Source organism: Papilio xuthus, unplaced genomic scaffold, assembly GCF_000836235.2.
Source record: "Papilio xuthus unplaced genomic scaffold, Pxut_1.1 DF827542.1, whole genome shotgun sequence".
NCBI classification, from domain to species: Eukaryota; Metazoa; Arthropoda; class Insecta; order Lepidoptera; family Papilionidae; genus Papilio; species Papilio xuthus.
Window position 1 is genome coordinate 2,522,058 of NW_013531107.1, and position 17,572 is coordinate 2,539,629.

At 33.6% G+C, this 17,572-nt stretch overlaps 3 protein-coding genes across 3 annotated transcripts in view; 1 reads left to right on the forward strand and 2 right to left on the reverse strand.

The window, feature by feature from the left end:
- Nucleotides 1–345: 345 nt before the first annotated feature.
- ND-PDSW (NADH dehydrogenase (ubiquinone) PDSW subunit) lies at nt 346–1,259 on the reverse strand. The gene is made up of 4 exons (XM_013313631.1): nt 1,069–1,259; nt 857–992; nt 608–747; nt 346–521 (listed from the first exon to the last, which is right to left on the reverse strand). The coding sequence occupies exons 1-4, from the start codon at nt 1,163–1,165 to the stop codon at nt 415–417; spliced, it is 480 nt and encodes a 159-aa protein (XP_013169085.1). The 5' UTR covers nt 1,166–1,259; the 3' UTR covers nt 346–414.
- Nucleotides 1,260–1,512: 253 nt separating this feature from the next.
- Nucleotides 1,513–9,155, forward strand: Usp15-31 (Ubiquitin specific protease 15/31). Its single transcript, XM_013314012.1, has 14 exons — nt 1,513–1,970; nt 2,045–2,236; nt 2,476–2,610; nt 3,018–3,152; nt 4,062–4,165; nt 4,748–4,868; nt 5,242–5,389; nt 5,701–5,847; nt 6,427–6,602; nt 6,686–6,792; nt 6,887–7,015; nt 7,176–7,271; nt 7,375–8,399; nt 8,573–9,155. The coding sequence occupies exons 1-14, from the start codon at nt 1,638–1,640 to the stop codon at nt 8,611–8,613; spliced, it is 2,889 nt and encodes a 962-aa protein (XP_013169466.1). The 5' UTR covers nt 1,513–1,637; the 3' UTR covers nt 8,614–9,155.
- A 3,764-nt stretch (nt 9,156–12,919) lies between these two features.
- LOC106118973 (uncharacterized) overlaps nt 12,920–17,572 on the reverse strand; it is a 50,775-nt gene continuing 46,122 nt past the window's right edge. The window contains exons 2-4 of the mRNA XM_013313769.1: nt 15,154–15,347; nt 14,227–14,450; nt 12,920–13,434 (exon numbers count right to left, since the gene is read on the reverse strand). Of these exons, the coding sequence (XP_013169223.1) occupies nt 13,157–13,434; nt 14,227–14,450; nt 15,154–15,347 (696 nt within the window). The 3' untranslated portion in view covers nt 12,920–13,156. The remainder of the gene's footprint in view (nt 13,435–14,226; nt 14,451–15,153; nt 15,348–17,572) is intronic.

A 17,572-nucleotide genomic window follows, 5' to 3' on the forward strand; every position in this document is an offset into this window, starting at 1 on the left:
TTTAATAATAATTCCAAAAATATCTGATTGAATTTCTTAAGACTTGTTGGAGGTATATTTTAAGTAATTTAAGTATTGTTTTTTACTTTTGTGACCAATAAAAGTTTTAAATTTCTAATATTAAGATAGTTGTAAGTAATTCCAAGAGCAGTAAATGAGAGACTTGTGCGTGTTTTATCCATCTTAGTAATTCTGTGATTGTTAATTTCTTGTTGTAGTTCCAACTTATAAATCAATGTACATCCAAAAGTAGAATTTTGTCAAAATGCATGAATATAAATGTAGTGTTGGAAATAAATGTTATTTTTTGAATTAGGTGTTTCATTTCATAAAAAAAAAACAATATTAGATGCTAAAATTTATATTATTTTCAACTACATCATACTTCAGTTTACTTTGTAGCTTTATAGAACATTACTTAGTTTGGTCAGAGAGAGGACCATTGCGTCTTTCCCAAACCATGCGATGCTTTTGTTTCATAAAAGCTTTTCTGGCATCAGCATATGCACCAAGGTCGCCATCTATAAATAACATTTTGTTAAATAATACACCTCTAACCATAACATGTAATTTGACAGGAAGGAATTTATGAAAAATGTGAACTTACATTTTATGAACCATGCTTCCTCAGCATTCTTATATCTCTCCCAGAATGGTTTGCAAACAGTAAGGTGGTCTGGTTGTTCATACATCATGCAGTCTTCATAGCGCATTCGAAGAATACTGAGGATTTCTGAATCAACAGCTCTGAAAGGGTAATTATATTTCTTTTTTAAAGAACTGACTTTAATTGCAACTTAATACTTTTACTTATATGTTGAAAGTTAATTAATTTATCACAAAAACATAACATAACCTGTCTCGTTTGAACTGCGCGTTTGCTTCAAAGTCACAAACAGGGTCATCTTCGTAGCATTGATCAATTGTAGGCACACGCCTGAACTGCCGATGATACCAAGGATATTTTTTCTGATTTGGTTCAACAATCTTTTCTGCAATATAATTACAATTTTATAACATAACAATATGACTTACATAACACACAAAAACAAAAATATTTTATCGAACCTCTAAACCACGTAACTGGGGTATCTACAGTGGCGTATAAGCTCCTAGTAATACTCCTAAACAAATTATCATCTTGCGGAGGATCCCCTTTTACCATTTTGTATATTTATTGAAGATTTTCGAAAAGATTATTTTATATTGGTTGATGTAAAAATTAGGGGACGTTATATTTGACAATGACATTTGACACCTCACCACAGATTAATTCAAAAAGTATATAAAATGTATATTTTATATACTCTTTGGATTAATTTACAAGAAACAAATTAACATTTTAACAAAAAACAAAAATAGTAATATGCAGCGTCATATACGCGAAAATCAATGAGATCATACATACCTAAAATTATTATCACTGATTATGACTCTAAGTGTTTACAAGTAAAAACTGAAGAGAAGCTGTTCTTGATTTTGCAGTATAAATCTCTAGAACCCTGAACGTTTCCCTTCTGTCAGAGATAACAAACAAAATGGCGCTTCTGTCATTTGTATATCAATATTTTCCAATTGGTTTTCAGTACAATGTTTGAAATACATTAGAATTAAATAAAACTGCTTGGTTTGTCATCATGTCGACCAATAATCTTTCATCAGTTTTGAAGTCTTGCTCTGAGGGTGAGTTGATAAACGAGGTTGCAGAGACTGGCATGACACCAAAACAGGTGGAAGGATCCCGACTAAAACGTACTTTTACTTTACCTCGGAATCCCTTCGGTACAACAAAACCTAGTTCGAGTAGAAATAAAAGCAACGAAAGCGATAATAAGTCCACAACAGGCACAATTATCGGGACAAATCAAAAAGATGAAGGTATCGTTGAAAGGAAGTTATTTAGAAGGCCATCATGGAAGATATTCTTGAATAAAATAGCTCAGCACATGAGCACTGTGAACGTATCAGGAGTAAGTGTATTTGATCTTATAAATTGCGTGCTAAATTATATGTTGCGTCATTATATTTGTATTTCATGCTCAAGGTTAAAACAGTCCCCACGATAACAACTAATGAGCGAGTGCCCTGCAGCGGGGACCCGCCATGGCCCCCGGGTGCGACTCCGGCAGCCACTGGGATCAAAAACCACGGGAACACTTGTTATATGAATGCAGTCCTTCAGTGCCTTTCACATACTGATGTTATAGCTGAATACTTTGTACTAGACCATTATAAGGTAAATTATATATTAAACCAGACATAAATATTGATTCAATTAGAAAATGTTATGTAGACATTGATCAAAGTATGTACATGAACATTTTAATAATCTTTTCAATTAAAGATAGAGCTTAGTTAATGCTTAATGTTAGGCTTAATAATGTTAATATGTTTTATTAATAATTTCTGAAAAAAAGGAATTAAAGGTCAGTTGTATATTTGAATAGAATAAATCCATTATCCATTATTTCCTAGGTGGATTTACAGAAGAGAAATAAGATAAATTCAAAAAAATATGGAACTCGTGGTGAAGTTACGGAACAATTAGCTGCGCTCCTGAAAGCATTATGGTCATGTAGATATTCTCCTGATATGAGCATTGCATTCAAGGTAATACATTTTTTTAGTTATTTACAAAAAATAAGGTTATCCATTTCTTATTTTTTTTTTCATACAAACAGTTGCTCATACAAATTTCTTGTTATGTCATTAACTTTCAGCTGCAAAAACTAATCTTTCACACACATTGATATTATATAAAGATAAGAGTTTTCATGAGACTTTACATAACATTATCACTGTCATGGTTTGAATAGATTGTAATCTTATTGTATTAAAAATTTAATGCATAACATTTTATAAATAAAATATTCATTAAATTTACAACATGGTTAAAACTAAAAACTCGTTTTGATAAGGGATGGCTATGTTTTTTTGCTTTAGAAGTGAACACATACTGATTAATTGCTATACAATGTATTCTTTATATTATTAAGAAATGATAACCTTGTTATCAGGGTGCAGTTGAGAGGCATGGCTCTCAATACCGTGGCAACAGTCAGCATGACGCACAGGAGTTTCTCTTTTGGCTGCTTGATAAAGTTCATGAAGATTTGAATACAGCCACTAAGAAAAAGTATAAAACTATCAAGGTTTGAATGTTTACATAATGATTAAATAAAATAATGCCATATCTTTTGTTAAAGTTGAGACATGTTTATTGTATTATGAAATTTATTTGCAATATTTTTACCTTGTAGCAAATCTCACTGCGAGCTACTATCTTACTAATATTATGAATGTTTAGATGGATGGATGTATGTTAGAAGATATCTCCAGAACGACTGCATATATCTACCTGAAGTTTTGCATACATGTAGAATATAGTCTGGAAGAACACATAGGTTATTTGTTAAGTTTTTTATTTCCGCACAGACAGAGTCGCTGGGACAGCTAGTAATTATTATAATTTTTTTAATCACTACAAGAAGCCACTGCAAGTTTTAAATTTGCATCTTAGGAGATTATTTCACTTGGAAGCCTTACATATGTGTATTTATGTGCAATCCACCAATAACTAGTTAAAACTGCAAATTTATTAAAACTTTGATATGAAAATACATAATATAAATCATTCAATTATAGACTAGCTTTTTATGTTGTATCTTACTCCTTATCTTATATTGTAAATGTGAATGTTTGAATACATGGATGGATGAATGTATGGATGTTTGTTAGAAGGAATCTCTAGAACGGATGAATAGTTCTTGTTAAAATTTTGCATAAATGTAGAACATAGTTTGGAAGACCATATAGGCTACTAATATATTTTTTTTTAATTTAGCATGGATGGAGTCCTGGGCGACAGCTATGTTATTATTTTTAAATGTTGATAACTCACATCTATATTATGTCATGTGCTTTTAAAGATCTTTTACAAGGTTTGTTTTATATAAAAATATTATAATATAGGCACTACCCAAAAAAATTAATTGGATATGTCCTAAAATATTCTTAAGAACTATAAATTGATATAAATTAAAAACACGCACAATTTTTAGAATACAGGTGGTAAGTCAGACGAGGTGGTGGCGGCTGAGACACTGGCAAACCATGCTAGAAGGAACAGTTCCTTTGTACAGGCAGTTTTTCAAGCTCAGTACAGGTGAGTTAAGGAAATAACACATCCAGTATAACTATGTCTTATATAATATTATAATATAAGTTGCAAATATTCAATGTTAGGCATATTTTAGGTATGATTATACATTTATAGTCTATGTGTTTAAATAATATAGTTTTTGTGCAAAATCTTTAGTCTATTTTAATTCATATAAAAACGTAAATTGCGTATAAAAACTAGATTGTAATCTGCTTTTCAAGGCTCAAATATCTTAACATAAGTAATTTTAGAGGCTTAATAAATAATTTAATGAATGAATTAAGAGCAATATTTCCGCATAAGATTATGTGTTTTTACAATCTCTAAAAAGTGCTTTATGCTAATGACAGTAAAAACAATTTTGATATGTCTTAAATTAGAATTTACAGTCTCTTATTAACGAGAATTCTAAACGATTCTAGTTATTGATTTCTGAGACAAAAATCCCTCTACAAAAAAATATCAACTTCACTCGCATTATTTGCCAAAACAGAGAAGAAAATATGTTTTAAACGGAATTTTTGGGCTCAGAAACTAACGATAAATGCGGTGGTACGATATTATATTTGTTCCGTGTTTGTAAAGGTCTGCGCTGACGTGTGCGAAGTGTGAGCGCACATCATGTACGTTTGATCCGTTCCACTGCGTGAGTGTGCAGCTGCCCACACGTCTCAACACCGTGCAGCCTTCGCCCCTGCCAGTCAATGTATGTCGTATTTACTTTGCAACACTATACATTACGATGATAATATATTTCTATGATTGATGTATACCTGGATATACTACTCCCCAATCTATATCTATGTCTATCTATACATATAATAATATCGGTGTGTCTGTATGTGATATCGAAATTTAAAAAAAATATATTTCGTTTATGTGACTGCTTTACCTGTAACGAAAAATTACTGTTTTGTTAATTTTCACTGGAATGTAGACGATGTGTTGGGGCTACTTTTATCAATTCTGCGCTGACGAAGTCACAGACTACTGCTACTTTTATTTAAAGTTAACGCGGAGTCATCAATATCATGCATTCGCTTTTGAGTGCGGCAGTTATAGTTTGTGTTGTCAATTAGGTGGTGTACGTGAACCAGCAGCCGCGGCAGGTCCGCATCGGTGTGGAGCTCGCCCCCACCGCGACAATGGACGAGCTGCGCACAGCACTGCACAACGACACCGGCATTCACGCCGACCATATCATACTCAGCGAGATTAATGAAACAGGTATAATAATAGGTATTCAAATATCTTGACGGCTCAGAACATCGCATGCTGCGTAGAACACAATTTGAAGTAACTAATTTTAGATGGAACTGCGCAGCACTCAGTGACCTTGAACTACTAAAAAGTGTGAAATGGAGAATAAATAATTGATTGAAATAGTGATTGTTTCAATGATACTAACCGTCGGTTTCTGAGATCAAAATCTCTGTATACATATCCTCATCGCTGTCATTATTTTTGACAAAACAGAGATAACAATAGGCTTTAAGGGGATTTGGTCTCAGAAACCTACAGTAAAGTGTTTTACACAGGGTGGTGCAATGCTCGCGCAGGGTGGGAAGTGGCGGGCATAGACTACGGCGCGCTGTACTGCCTGGAGGCGCCGCCGCTGCTGCAGACCCCCACCACGCCCTACCTTCTCATACTCTGGGTCAATCTGCTTGATGGAGAACGATTTGGTATGCACAATTTTTTTGCATATAAGTAAAATCAAACTGCCGCAAAAATTATAATTTACAAAATATATAATTTTCTGTGTCTTGCATATTTAAAATTTATAGCAATTTTTATTCATTCATATTAAAAACTTAGTGTTTTTTTATGTTTGGGATATGATACTACAGTACTGTAATGTGAATTTGTATATAAATAAAACGATAAATAGTCGTAAAGTAGTTTTAAATAGCAACAAAATGCCCTTGATCGTGTGTGGTGGAACAACGGGGGCGGTGACTGATAACACGAGCCGAGGTGGCGCGGTGTCCTTGTACTTTGTCGTTTGTTGCATACCAAGGTTATAGTTACTTTTACAATTATTATAATTTTAATGCTTCGATATTAATTTTAATTTACTAAACTTTTACTAATGAAATATTCGATACGATGAGTTATAAATCAGCGGCATGGGTGACTCAAATTGATGATGATTGATTAGCTCATGGTATTCAAGTGTGATTTAAGCCTTGACAATTTTTGCCAGTTTAGAGCTGATTAGCTGACGTCCAGTAGTTTATGATGGTGTGTCTGTAATTTCGCAGGTTCGCCGTACGCGATGCAGGTGGGTCGCGAGGTGTCCTACGAGGACCTGCAGAAGCTGCTGCTGAAGGAGATGTGCCAGGTGGTGGCGGAGCGCGTGCTGGAGCGCGCGCAGGGAGCCGACATCTTCCGCGCAAGACTCGCCGACACCCAGCCACACGCCTATCTACAGCCGGAGGTACGACTGAACTATGAAGAGTTTTTCTTAGTGACCAATAAGTAGCAAAATCAAACTTTTTGCCTTTAAATACATTATTCCAGCTGCCGCATCCGCTGTTCGCACTGGAAGTAGAACAGGCGTTGTGCGCGCACGACAAACACCCGTACTTACGTCTCGAGCTGCTTTGGGATCCCGCGCACAGGGATAGGTAATCGAATTGTATATGCGTTGCTTCTTATTTACTAGCTTTATCTCTTATCCAATAGAATATTTCCTAATATGTTGTTATATGTTGTTTGTAGCATAATCCGGGAGCCTGGTGAGGCGTGTGAGGTGCACGTGTCGGCGACGGGCGCAGGCCCGCTCACACTGCACGCCTGCCTCGCGCACTACACGCGCGCTGAGCACCTCGCGCAGGAGGACGCATGGAGGTGATACGCCACAGTACACACACGAACATGCATCCACGGCCACACATGTACGGATACGCAACACTGGTACCCGTACACAAATACATACACACGTTCATACTGGCAGTTTATGTTAGTATTTACATAGGTAGTTAATAAAAAAAATCTATCTTTTTTTCAGGTGTCCTCAGTGCCAAAGATACATGCCAGTTGTAAAAACATTGGGTCTCTGGTCACTTCCAGACATCTTAGTCATTCATTTGAAGAGATTCAGACAGTGAGTATTAGTATTGTTACTTCTAAAACATGCTGCATATCAATGCAAAAATATAAAATATGAAAATTATAAATATTACATCAATACTTTTGTTGTATTCCAGGCAAGCAAAAGGTCGTACGAGTACGAAGTTAACGACCATGGTTGAATTTCCATTAAACGATTTTGATATGACGCCACATCTAGTCAGAAGGAGTTCCTCTAACGATTCACCCGGACACTCCCGGTCTCCTCGCCGACGTCACTCCAAGGCCGCCATCAACCCGCAGGACAACATCTACGACCTGTATGCCATCTGCTACCACCACGGCGACGACTTGGAGACCGGACACTATACAGCTGCATGCAAAAACCCATACGACAACCGCTGGTATAAATTCGACGACTCAAGAGTGACTCCCGTCGACGACGACAACGCCTACGCCGAACTCGTCAACAACACCGTCTATATGCTCTTCTACAAACGCAAAAAACCAACTGTCGTTCATTCCTGTTCGACAAACGATAAAGGACATTGGGCGCTTCTAATGCCTAAATACGTGAAACCGGCCGGCGAAGTCTTGAACGATTTAACTGAAGTCAAAGAGGAAATCGATAATATTAAAACTGAAGTGGAAACTAAGGACGATTCGGACACCGAGGATATTAAACGGAGCCCGACTCTCTCCCGAAGCGTTCCGAGCTTACCCGATGATAGTCCAATCGAATTTATAACTCCCGAGAATCATGTTGTTCCGGTCATACACAACACGGCGACAATCATTCAATCCCCGACACTCCAGAGGCCGTTGATAGTCGAAGTGAACGGAAGAACGAGTGACGAGTTGAGCGATTACGAGAACGACTCTGTCGTTCACGCGGAGCCGTACATTCACAAGGACGTGCATGTGAATCCGAAGATGACGCCGGTGGACGGGCGGCGGCCGCGCTCCGTCGACTACCCGTCGCGCACGGGGACTTCGCCCTCCAGCAGGGACAAGAGCTTCGAGGGTTCGCCGCTCGTCGCCAGCATCAACGGCGTCGAGTACCACCCCACCACCGAGGACCTCATGCTGTCCATGTTCCAGGAGTCCAAGTACATTGTACCGAGACACGGGAACCACGTCGCCGGAGAATCTCATAGGGCGGGTGAGTCGCTTAAATGTATTTTTATAAACAATTTTGGCAAGTGGCTCCAAAGAAAGTTAAACGACTTAAATGTTGATCGAAGTCTATGGTATAAATTAATGTGGTTAGTCAAATCAATTATATTGATAGTTAATAATATTTCTGCAATTCCTAATATATTCTTTGTATTTCAGGTGAAAAGTCTTCTGTTTGGAAAACTCGAATATCGACATGAGAGCAGAATCGCTCGCGCTCGGTGTGCGCCCGCCTTAACTACTACGTTGTTCAAATAGCCTTAGATCTGAAGGTGTTGTTTAGTTGACAGTTAGCTCGCGTCTGCAAGCGTTGTGTATCGTATTTCTTACAATAGTCATAGTTACAATACATTCGGTATTCGACATTCAACATTGGCGGTGATGGCAGCGGGGTATTGTAACATTCAAACTTTATGCCAGCTCGTAATTAGCTGCGAGTGTATGTCTGTATATGGATGGGTGCGGAGATGGGGAACTGTTTGGTGGGAGGGGGGGGGAGAATGCGAGGGCGAAACGTTTGCTCCCCCCGCCCTCTTCCCCGTACCTCCCTTTACCTCCCACCGATACCTAATCTTGTATTATGCGGAGCACCTCGTATGAAATTTCAAGCCGACATAAAGTTTGTATAGCGCTGTACCTTTATTTATGTGGAAAAAAGGGTAAAGGGTATATACACAATATTTTTATTGTTTCGGATGTTTGTATATATTTTCTATGAAAATACAGTTTACTAGTATTTTTCTTTTTGGATAGTATTGTTTGATATATTATGTGATTATTTTTTTTTGTTATTTATTTGTTGCTATTTAAAACATACTTAAGTTTTGTTAAACTTTATTTTTTTAATCTTATTTTTAGACGTTGGCTATGATTTTTATGAAAAGGTAACAACTTGTATGTTAAGTACTTGGTGATGAATCAGTTCACGATAAGTCTTTTATCGTATTTAGGTCATAGATGAAATTCCTAACTAATAAATGGACTATGACGCAAATTGGCAATTATTTTGGCAGTTTTTTTTGTGTAGTTGTAATAAGATTAGTGTCGGCACTTGTGTAGTTATTTGATGATGTTTGCCCGTTACTTGTCGCCGCCAATGTTTACCTCTAACTATGAGTTTCCACTGGCAAATACCCGTGAAAAAACATATTGTTATCTCTCACTCTGATAAAACAAAGATGATATGTTTTTGAGTATTTCAGCAGTGGAAATTCACAGTAATATTAGTGTTAAGTGAAATCATTTCAGTAATATAAGCCATGTCATTTCAGTATATCTTGTTTCAAAATTAATGTAAGAAATGCAAACCGTGGGTTTCTGAGTTCGAAATCTCCGTTTAAAACATATTGTTATCTCTGTTTTATCAAAGATAAAAGACAGGGATGACAATATATTTTATACTCAAATTTTCGTTTCAGAAACCCATGGTTAATCCAGCAATTTACTTGGACATTGTGGAACAGACCCTTAATGTAATATTTTACAACAGAAACACGCCTGTTAGTAAACACTTGATTTTTTCAAAGAAGAAAAGATTATGTCCTGTCCTTTTATATCTCATTTTACCTTTGTTTAGACTTAGTTTACAAGTAGATAGACTATAAAATGAAATCGATATAAAACATCTTACTATGAAGAGTTGTTGAATCCTGTCTACTTCTATTTTATTGACGGGCGTGTTTTATAAAAAAAAATGGTAAAAAAACAGTCGAATTGAAAACCTCTTTCTTTTTGAAGTCGGCTCAAAAAATAAACTCCCAAATTAAATAACAAAATGTACTAAAGTATTGCATAATTATTAATTTCAAAAATCTTTTCATACAATCATGTTTGTTTTCAGCCTATTATTTTTATAATACATAAATGTGGTTATGTTGTGTAACTAATTTCTATGTGAAATATAATTATAAATGTTATTATCACAAATACCACACTTGTGCCTTGGCTGTATATGTAGTTATATAAAGTGTCAAGAATTTTTAAAATTGTACAGTACTACATAAATCGGAATAGTTTCCGTATTGGTTGTGTAAATGTAATTAACACTTATCGTGGGTATCTGAGAGCAAAATCCTTGTATAAAACATATCGTTATCTCTCTTTTATCAAATATAATGAACGGGATGACGATATGTTTTAAACTGAATTTTTGGTTTCAGAAACCAACGATTAAATTACTAGTGTTCAAGTTTACACTAACTTTTTATTACGGAAGGTTACAAACCAATGACTTATGAAGTAGGTTTCCACTGTTGCAAAACTTGTACAAAAACGTGTTTTTTTTCTAATAGTATGATGTGGATACGTTTTTGTGTGTTTCGGCAGTGGGAACAGACGGTTAGACTTGATATCCCATACGATAGTCGTAATATTTCCAATAATATTTAAAATGGATGGATATATAACACAGATTAGATCATAAGGTAATGTGGAATCGAAACTGGCAACATTTAAATTTTTTATTCAGTTTTGCAATTTAATTTCATTTTTTTGAACGTTTCAAGGAATGTGTTTTAAAATCGATTTTGATAAAAATTTGATGTTGTTAGTTTTAATTCAACATACTATGACTTAGTAATGTAAATATATGGCCTTTATATATTTTACAGCCTAATTTATTCGATTTTGTACCGAGACGATATTGGATTGGGATAAAATAATGTAAATATTGTATGCACATGGACTAACAGCACTCAATGTGATATTTGTATTGTGTGTGTGAGCTTTGTGAAATTATAAATTGACCTTGATGGCAATATTTAGGAATTTGAAATTGTTCAAAAACCTAACGGTGGGCTTACACTGCAGAAGTACATCATTATCTTGATATTCATATTAAACTTCTTTGAAAAACAAAGATAATAAAATATTTTTGTGTGTCTTTCTGCAATGGAAACTCACGGTTATAAATGAAAGAATTTATCACATTAAACAGATTTAATGATCAGAATATTAAATTAATCAGATGATTTGGTTAACATTTAGATTATTTGATTTAACAAATAGAATATATTACATTTCCTAAATACAACTGTTTTTAATGTTCACTGACAAAGCTCACATATAAAAGAAAATGTATACTTATAAAAGACACTTAATTTATGCAAGGATAAAGTCACGGTTTTATTTTTTATTTATATTTTATTGGCCCGTTTGAAACAGATTCAATACCCCTTTTCCACTAAGCTCGCCGCGAGTGACTGAAAATAGCAGTTTAGTGCGGATATTGCCTAGTGGAAAAAGGGTTTTAGAAATGGCTCGGTGCTTATCTTATTGATGTGGCCTCTACCATCTTCGATCTCAAGAGCTAAAGAATCGTGGTAACTACTGTTTAACCACTATAAATATAATTTTTGTTTTATATAGTTTTAGTTTTATAGTAGTATTTATTTATTACAAAAATATATGTTAATATCGGGCCTTTTAGATACAGTTTTGGTATGAAGTGATGGATGTGGGAGTGATGTATTTTGATTGCATTGCGCTTCCAATTTCTTATACATTTACATTGTATACTTATAGGAGTAAATGACTGGCTCTCAATAATTTATTATCTTGTTAAACAGATGTAAGCGGCCTAATGTGCAGCAGATATATGTACGATGCGATGTTTGATTTCATTTCATTTACAATTTTAACTTATTTATTGTCATATTTTTTCATACATATTACTTTATTACGTAATATATGAGTGCTTTAATTCTCAAATTGACTACATGACGTACCCCTATATGAAAACTTAAAATCGAAATAGTTTGCCTTTTCAAATTCCCGTAACCAATATCAACATGGTGATATATGATGTAACAATACTGCCAACCGTTTAAAAATTATTCAGGTTTTTAATATTTAATAAAAAATTGAAATAAGTTAATCCAACATCTTCCACAAAAATTACTTTTGAATATGTATTGTTTTTTTCTCCATTTCTTAAAAAAACTGTTGAGTTCATATAGGGATGCGATATTTTAATGGTTTAATTTAAAAAAAGATAGAAATTATCTTTTTAAAATTGTTTATAAATTATCTACATACTATTCGAGTTTATTATTAAGTGGCACCCTTATTTTAAATTAAAAACTTATATTATTACTGCAGTAAAAAGGGTGTTGGATTTGTTAATTAGATCACTCGTATTTTGTGTATGTTATTAAAATTTATATGCGTTTACTTTATTGCGTAGTACCTTGGTATATGTAAGGTAAGATGTACGCAGTTACTATAGATTATTTGCTTTATATTGTTTTGAAATAGTTCCATAGTTTACTTAAAATATTCTCGTTCTTTCTGCGAATATCCTTAGCTATTACGTTCGTTGTTTTAATTTAAAAGAATGTTTATTTTACTGCAACACGTTATGTTAAATATATAAGTGTTATGTGCACCTCCATCTTGTTTTGTTTTAACCCTTTTTTTCTTTTAATATTTTAGAGTGCATAGACTGAAAATATTTTCATCTTTCTTCTTCCCTTTGAAAAAACTGTGACAACAGTAAGAAAACACATATTACAGTTGTATACATATATTGCGAATTGCATTAGAAAACATAAAACGGTTAAAAATGTGAATTAGGTTATCGGAAACATCAATAATATTTCTGGCATAAAAATAGGTACATGGACAGGTAATTTATTGTGGGTTGTTACCGTGGGAGTTCGCTATAAATTAATATTGAGTTATAAAATTGTTGCAAATTTTGTTACATCCTGTATATTAAAGTTTACATAACATGTTATGAACAAATCAAACCTGACCAATAAATGTTAATTTATGATAGGTTGCTTTTGTTTCTAGTACTGTTTCCGCGTAATTGGTATCCAATACGAGAAGTGAGTATTTTAGGGGGTCACTTGTAACAGAGGTAGGGACCATTTGGGGGCCCGCTGAATGTATGTTTATGAGGTTGGAGTACGGCTTCTGAATATCCCAGGATAGAACATCTGCACATTCCGAATGGCGTAAGTATAAATGGTGAGCATCAAAGCCGAGAAGAAATACTGGCTTTTCTTTTTCACCAATCACTGAAAAAACAATAATTAATTTCGTTGTTAATCTATAAAACATATAATGTCTGTATGTTTCATCTAAGAATTCCTTAGAATATTATCTTGCAAAACTATATCTTAAATCTAATTTAAATAAAAAAAACGTATCAGTATCCGGAAACTAGTCTGGTAATTATACAATTGTTCCGAAAGTTTTGTTTCTGTATAAATATCACGATTGTCGCATTAATTAATATACAAACAACGTTTAATATTCTGGTGTTTACATACATTAAATATACAAAGCTAATAAAATTGAATATAAATGTATATGAAACAGGATCACGTAATTTTCACCAGTTCTTTGTTACTAAGTGCAAGAAGTTAGGTAATTTAAACGTTCCTCAATAACATATGTTCTCGGACTACTATTACTTATATGTAATATGTATTGTTATTCTTTTTTAAATGTATGTTGAAACATAAATCATATTCACAATTAATATCAGCCAAAACAAGAATCGATTACATCAAACATGATCCCAGTAAGGTTTTATGACTGTCAGGTTTTATTGCACAAACTAACGACACAAACGAAATGCATCCATTTATCACAAGCAACATTCGTTTACAGATATGTCGAAATAGAGAAGAAGGAAAGGATTTAAATAACGGCACTTATTAAGACATGCCAAATTCCTTTACACCGTGGTCCTTCGTGACGTCGGCACTGATTTGGCCTTGGCTATTTATAGTTATGTTAGACAGCAATAGACGTTTTCATAACTAAATTGTTTTTAATTTCTTAAATTAATACAAGGATCTTACCAGTTAAAGGTGAATTGCACATTTTTCTTTTCAACATTGCTGTATCCAATTCCAGTACGCCTCTATGATGTATTCTGATGAGCATCAGAGAATTGTGTAAAGGTCCTTTCTTTACCAGAGCCAGCTGTATGCCGATTGCAGGATCACAGGCCAGAACTGACCAGCCATCGTTACTTGACACTTCATGGACAATGATCGCACCACGCGATGCATCTGAAATGTAACTACAGAAGCACAATATCAAAGTTAAGTATGTATACTAAAATAAACAGATGTACAGTAATCTGCATACATTTACACAACTTTGAAAACTTGTGTAAGCCATTTGAGCAAAACTTATGATCATTAAATGGGAATCCCTAAGTGTAAATTTCTGTTGCAAATCTACGGTAAAGGACCGTCTTTAGTGTAGATTTGTATTGGAAATCCGATTAGTGCACCATTACTATTTAGCGACCCTGTTATTGGCAACAAGCGTAGAATTATTTCGAAATAACCGTTAATTAAAAATAAACGATCGTTTTATTGATTTAAACGTGTTATGTATTAGTAATTAAAATAATAAACTGTAGATAATATGTCTCTCTTTGTAAGGATATAAAAATTACGATAGCTCGGTTTCGTAATCGGATTAGACGATTTCTAATATAAGAGATAGTTAACTTATTTAAATTCGCTCAGCGCGCTGCACGCGAAATTTATTCTGAAACAAGTTTACTTTAAAAATATCATGTTTATGTACAAGACGTTACGTGTATACACACAAACATTAAATGATTTAAATTAATTCCATATAGATTTTTTTTTATTATTTATGAGAGCTACATAACAGGCAAACTAACAAACTTTGTTAATGTACTTACATGTAGACGTTTCATATTCTATATTTAAAATAATAAAAATATATAAATGTAATATTATACTTACATGAATGGACCAGTAATAGTGTATTCGACGACAATGTTTTGCAATTGCGACATGGGCTCCACTGTCGAGGTCAGCTTGATCGTCTTCGTCACCTTCTTCAGAACGACATTGATGACCACGACTTTAGGAGGGCAAGTACATCTTGGGTTGTCTATGGTGTCAACGATGCCGCTGTCTAGGACCCAAAGGTTGCCCTAAAGATGATTTAAATTATAAAGTTGTAATGTTTTTTAAGTAAATTGGATATGTATCATGCGATGGTTAAAACTGAACACTATTTTCACACTTTTTCGTGTTTATGAAGCCGATAACTCGTTAACGTGTGTTTCTATTGTTAAAACTCATAAATAAACTTTTTATTCTTGTTTTTCAAAGAGAATAAAGGCGAGGAAAATATGTGTTTAATAACTGAGGATACATATATTTACATGTAATAATTTTACAAGATCTTGTCTACGCAACTGTCGCTCGTGCGGAAACATATGACGTAAGATACTTGTGCCTATTTGTCACATATGTCATGGTTAAGTAATCATTATAAATCATTATACGTTTAATATCAAATTACAATGTGAATTTACATGTAGGTAGACTTTCTCGAATGGAAACTTCATAACTTGCCTACGACTACTGACTAGATGTTAAAAATTAGTTATAGTTCCTGTTGTATCGAATTGTGCAGGATATAATTTTCCGCTTTACTTAATCTACCTACTGAATTGAATTATATGACACATCAATCATAAACATAATGTTGTAATAGTTTTAAAATTATTGAGTAAGACATATTTACTGTCTCTTAATAAAAGAAAAAACCTTTTGAATGTAAAGCACTAAAACACAAGGTGCAATTTGAAAGCACGATTTCGTAAGTCCGTCACAAAGTCTAGACTAAAGATAATTAAGTCTATGATTTAGGCTATCACTCTTTGATCAGTTCTAGTTGTTTTATTTTTGTGCAATATATTTTAATAATATTTGTTTTTACTGTTTCTAACCGTGCACCAATGTAAAGTGCTATTAAGTTCCTTGGCCTGGACTACAAGACAAGAGTTATTTTCAGTCTTTTTAATATGAAAGGGGATGAAAGAAAAGAGGATGGACGACTCAACTCACTCACCAGACGAAACAAAAGTATTAAATTACGAGATATTGTTATTCCGTGAGATTTTCTTTTCAACAACGACATTGATAATTATAAAGATTGTTATGATATTTTAAATTCATTAGGCGATTATTATTACCAAAATTAGTTCACAATTTAATAAAATAACGTTAAAGAGTGAGAGGTTGACAGTGATCATTACTAGAGCATTCGAGAAAATTGTCGTTCCGTTAAAACAATAGTCGGTAAAAATTACACGCGCGTATTTTATTTGAGGTCGTCGAGTGCATACAAACTGGTCATGTGCACCTTTCTTTGTGTTACCATATAATTTAACTTTCAATGGCAATTTTCACAGAATAAAACGTAATATTTACTACCTTATTAATTTTGTGTAGCATAATTTAAGTGATTATAAAACCAATAACGGAGTTTTAATATTATTAAATTTTTTTGAACTTGTTTTTTTTTATTTTGTAATGAAGAAAAAAAAACTCGGTAGTTATGTATAAACCTACCGTAGTTTATTATTAAGCTTGATTTACAGTTAATTTTAAAATATTTGGGCAACCATCTCAGATAGGAATCAAAGTTTTTGTTCTTCATTTTTTTTATCCAGATAAAAAGTATTTTTAGAATCATGCTAAAAATAATTTGCATAACATTGTAATTGAATATATGTGTCAGAATGTTGCGCAAAAGTTTATTCTTATATTGTTACTGCTACACATTAGGTATTTTATTACGCAACAAGTTCAACTTGACTTTTGTCGCAATAACCACTTGCACTTATCTTTCAGTTTGCATAAAATGATACTAAAAATAAAACTTTTATCTACGCTGTAATTGTTTCCCTCTATATTTAAGTTTTAAATAAATATAATGGCAATTAAAGCTGCAATAATGATTATGTACTTATTTTGGAAACCAATCATTTAGGTATACGTTTTGTTTTATTATGTTATATTATAAATTTAGACCACAAATCCTTCGGACAAGAGAATAAATTCAATCTAATGAATAAAAAAAAAAAATGAAGGGCTACTTAATAGTGTTTATACATTGTTCTACCGATGAAAGTCAGTGTAACTACTTCTTTGTCTACATTCCAATCAGATGGGTGATTATATTAATAAGAATGTCTTCTGCCTGTCCGCAACTAACACCGAGTAGTAGACAGTACAATACTGTCTTGATAGTAAGTACATGTTCTAACAGTAGCGATACTGTACTGTCTCTACTCTTCTGCTCTTGCGTAAATCTATTTATGCATCTACTTGATTTTAATTGACGGAAATAAACAGAAAAACTTTG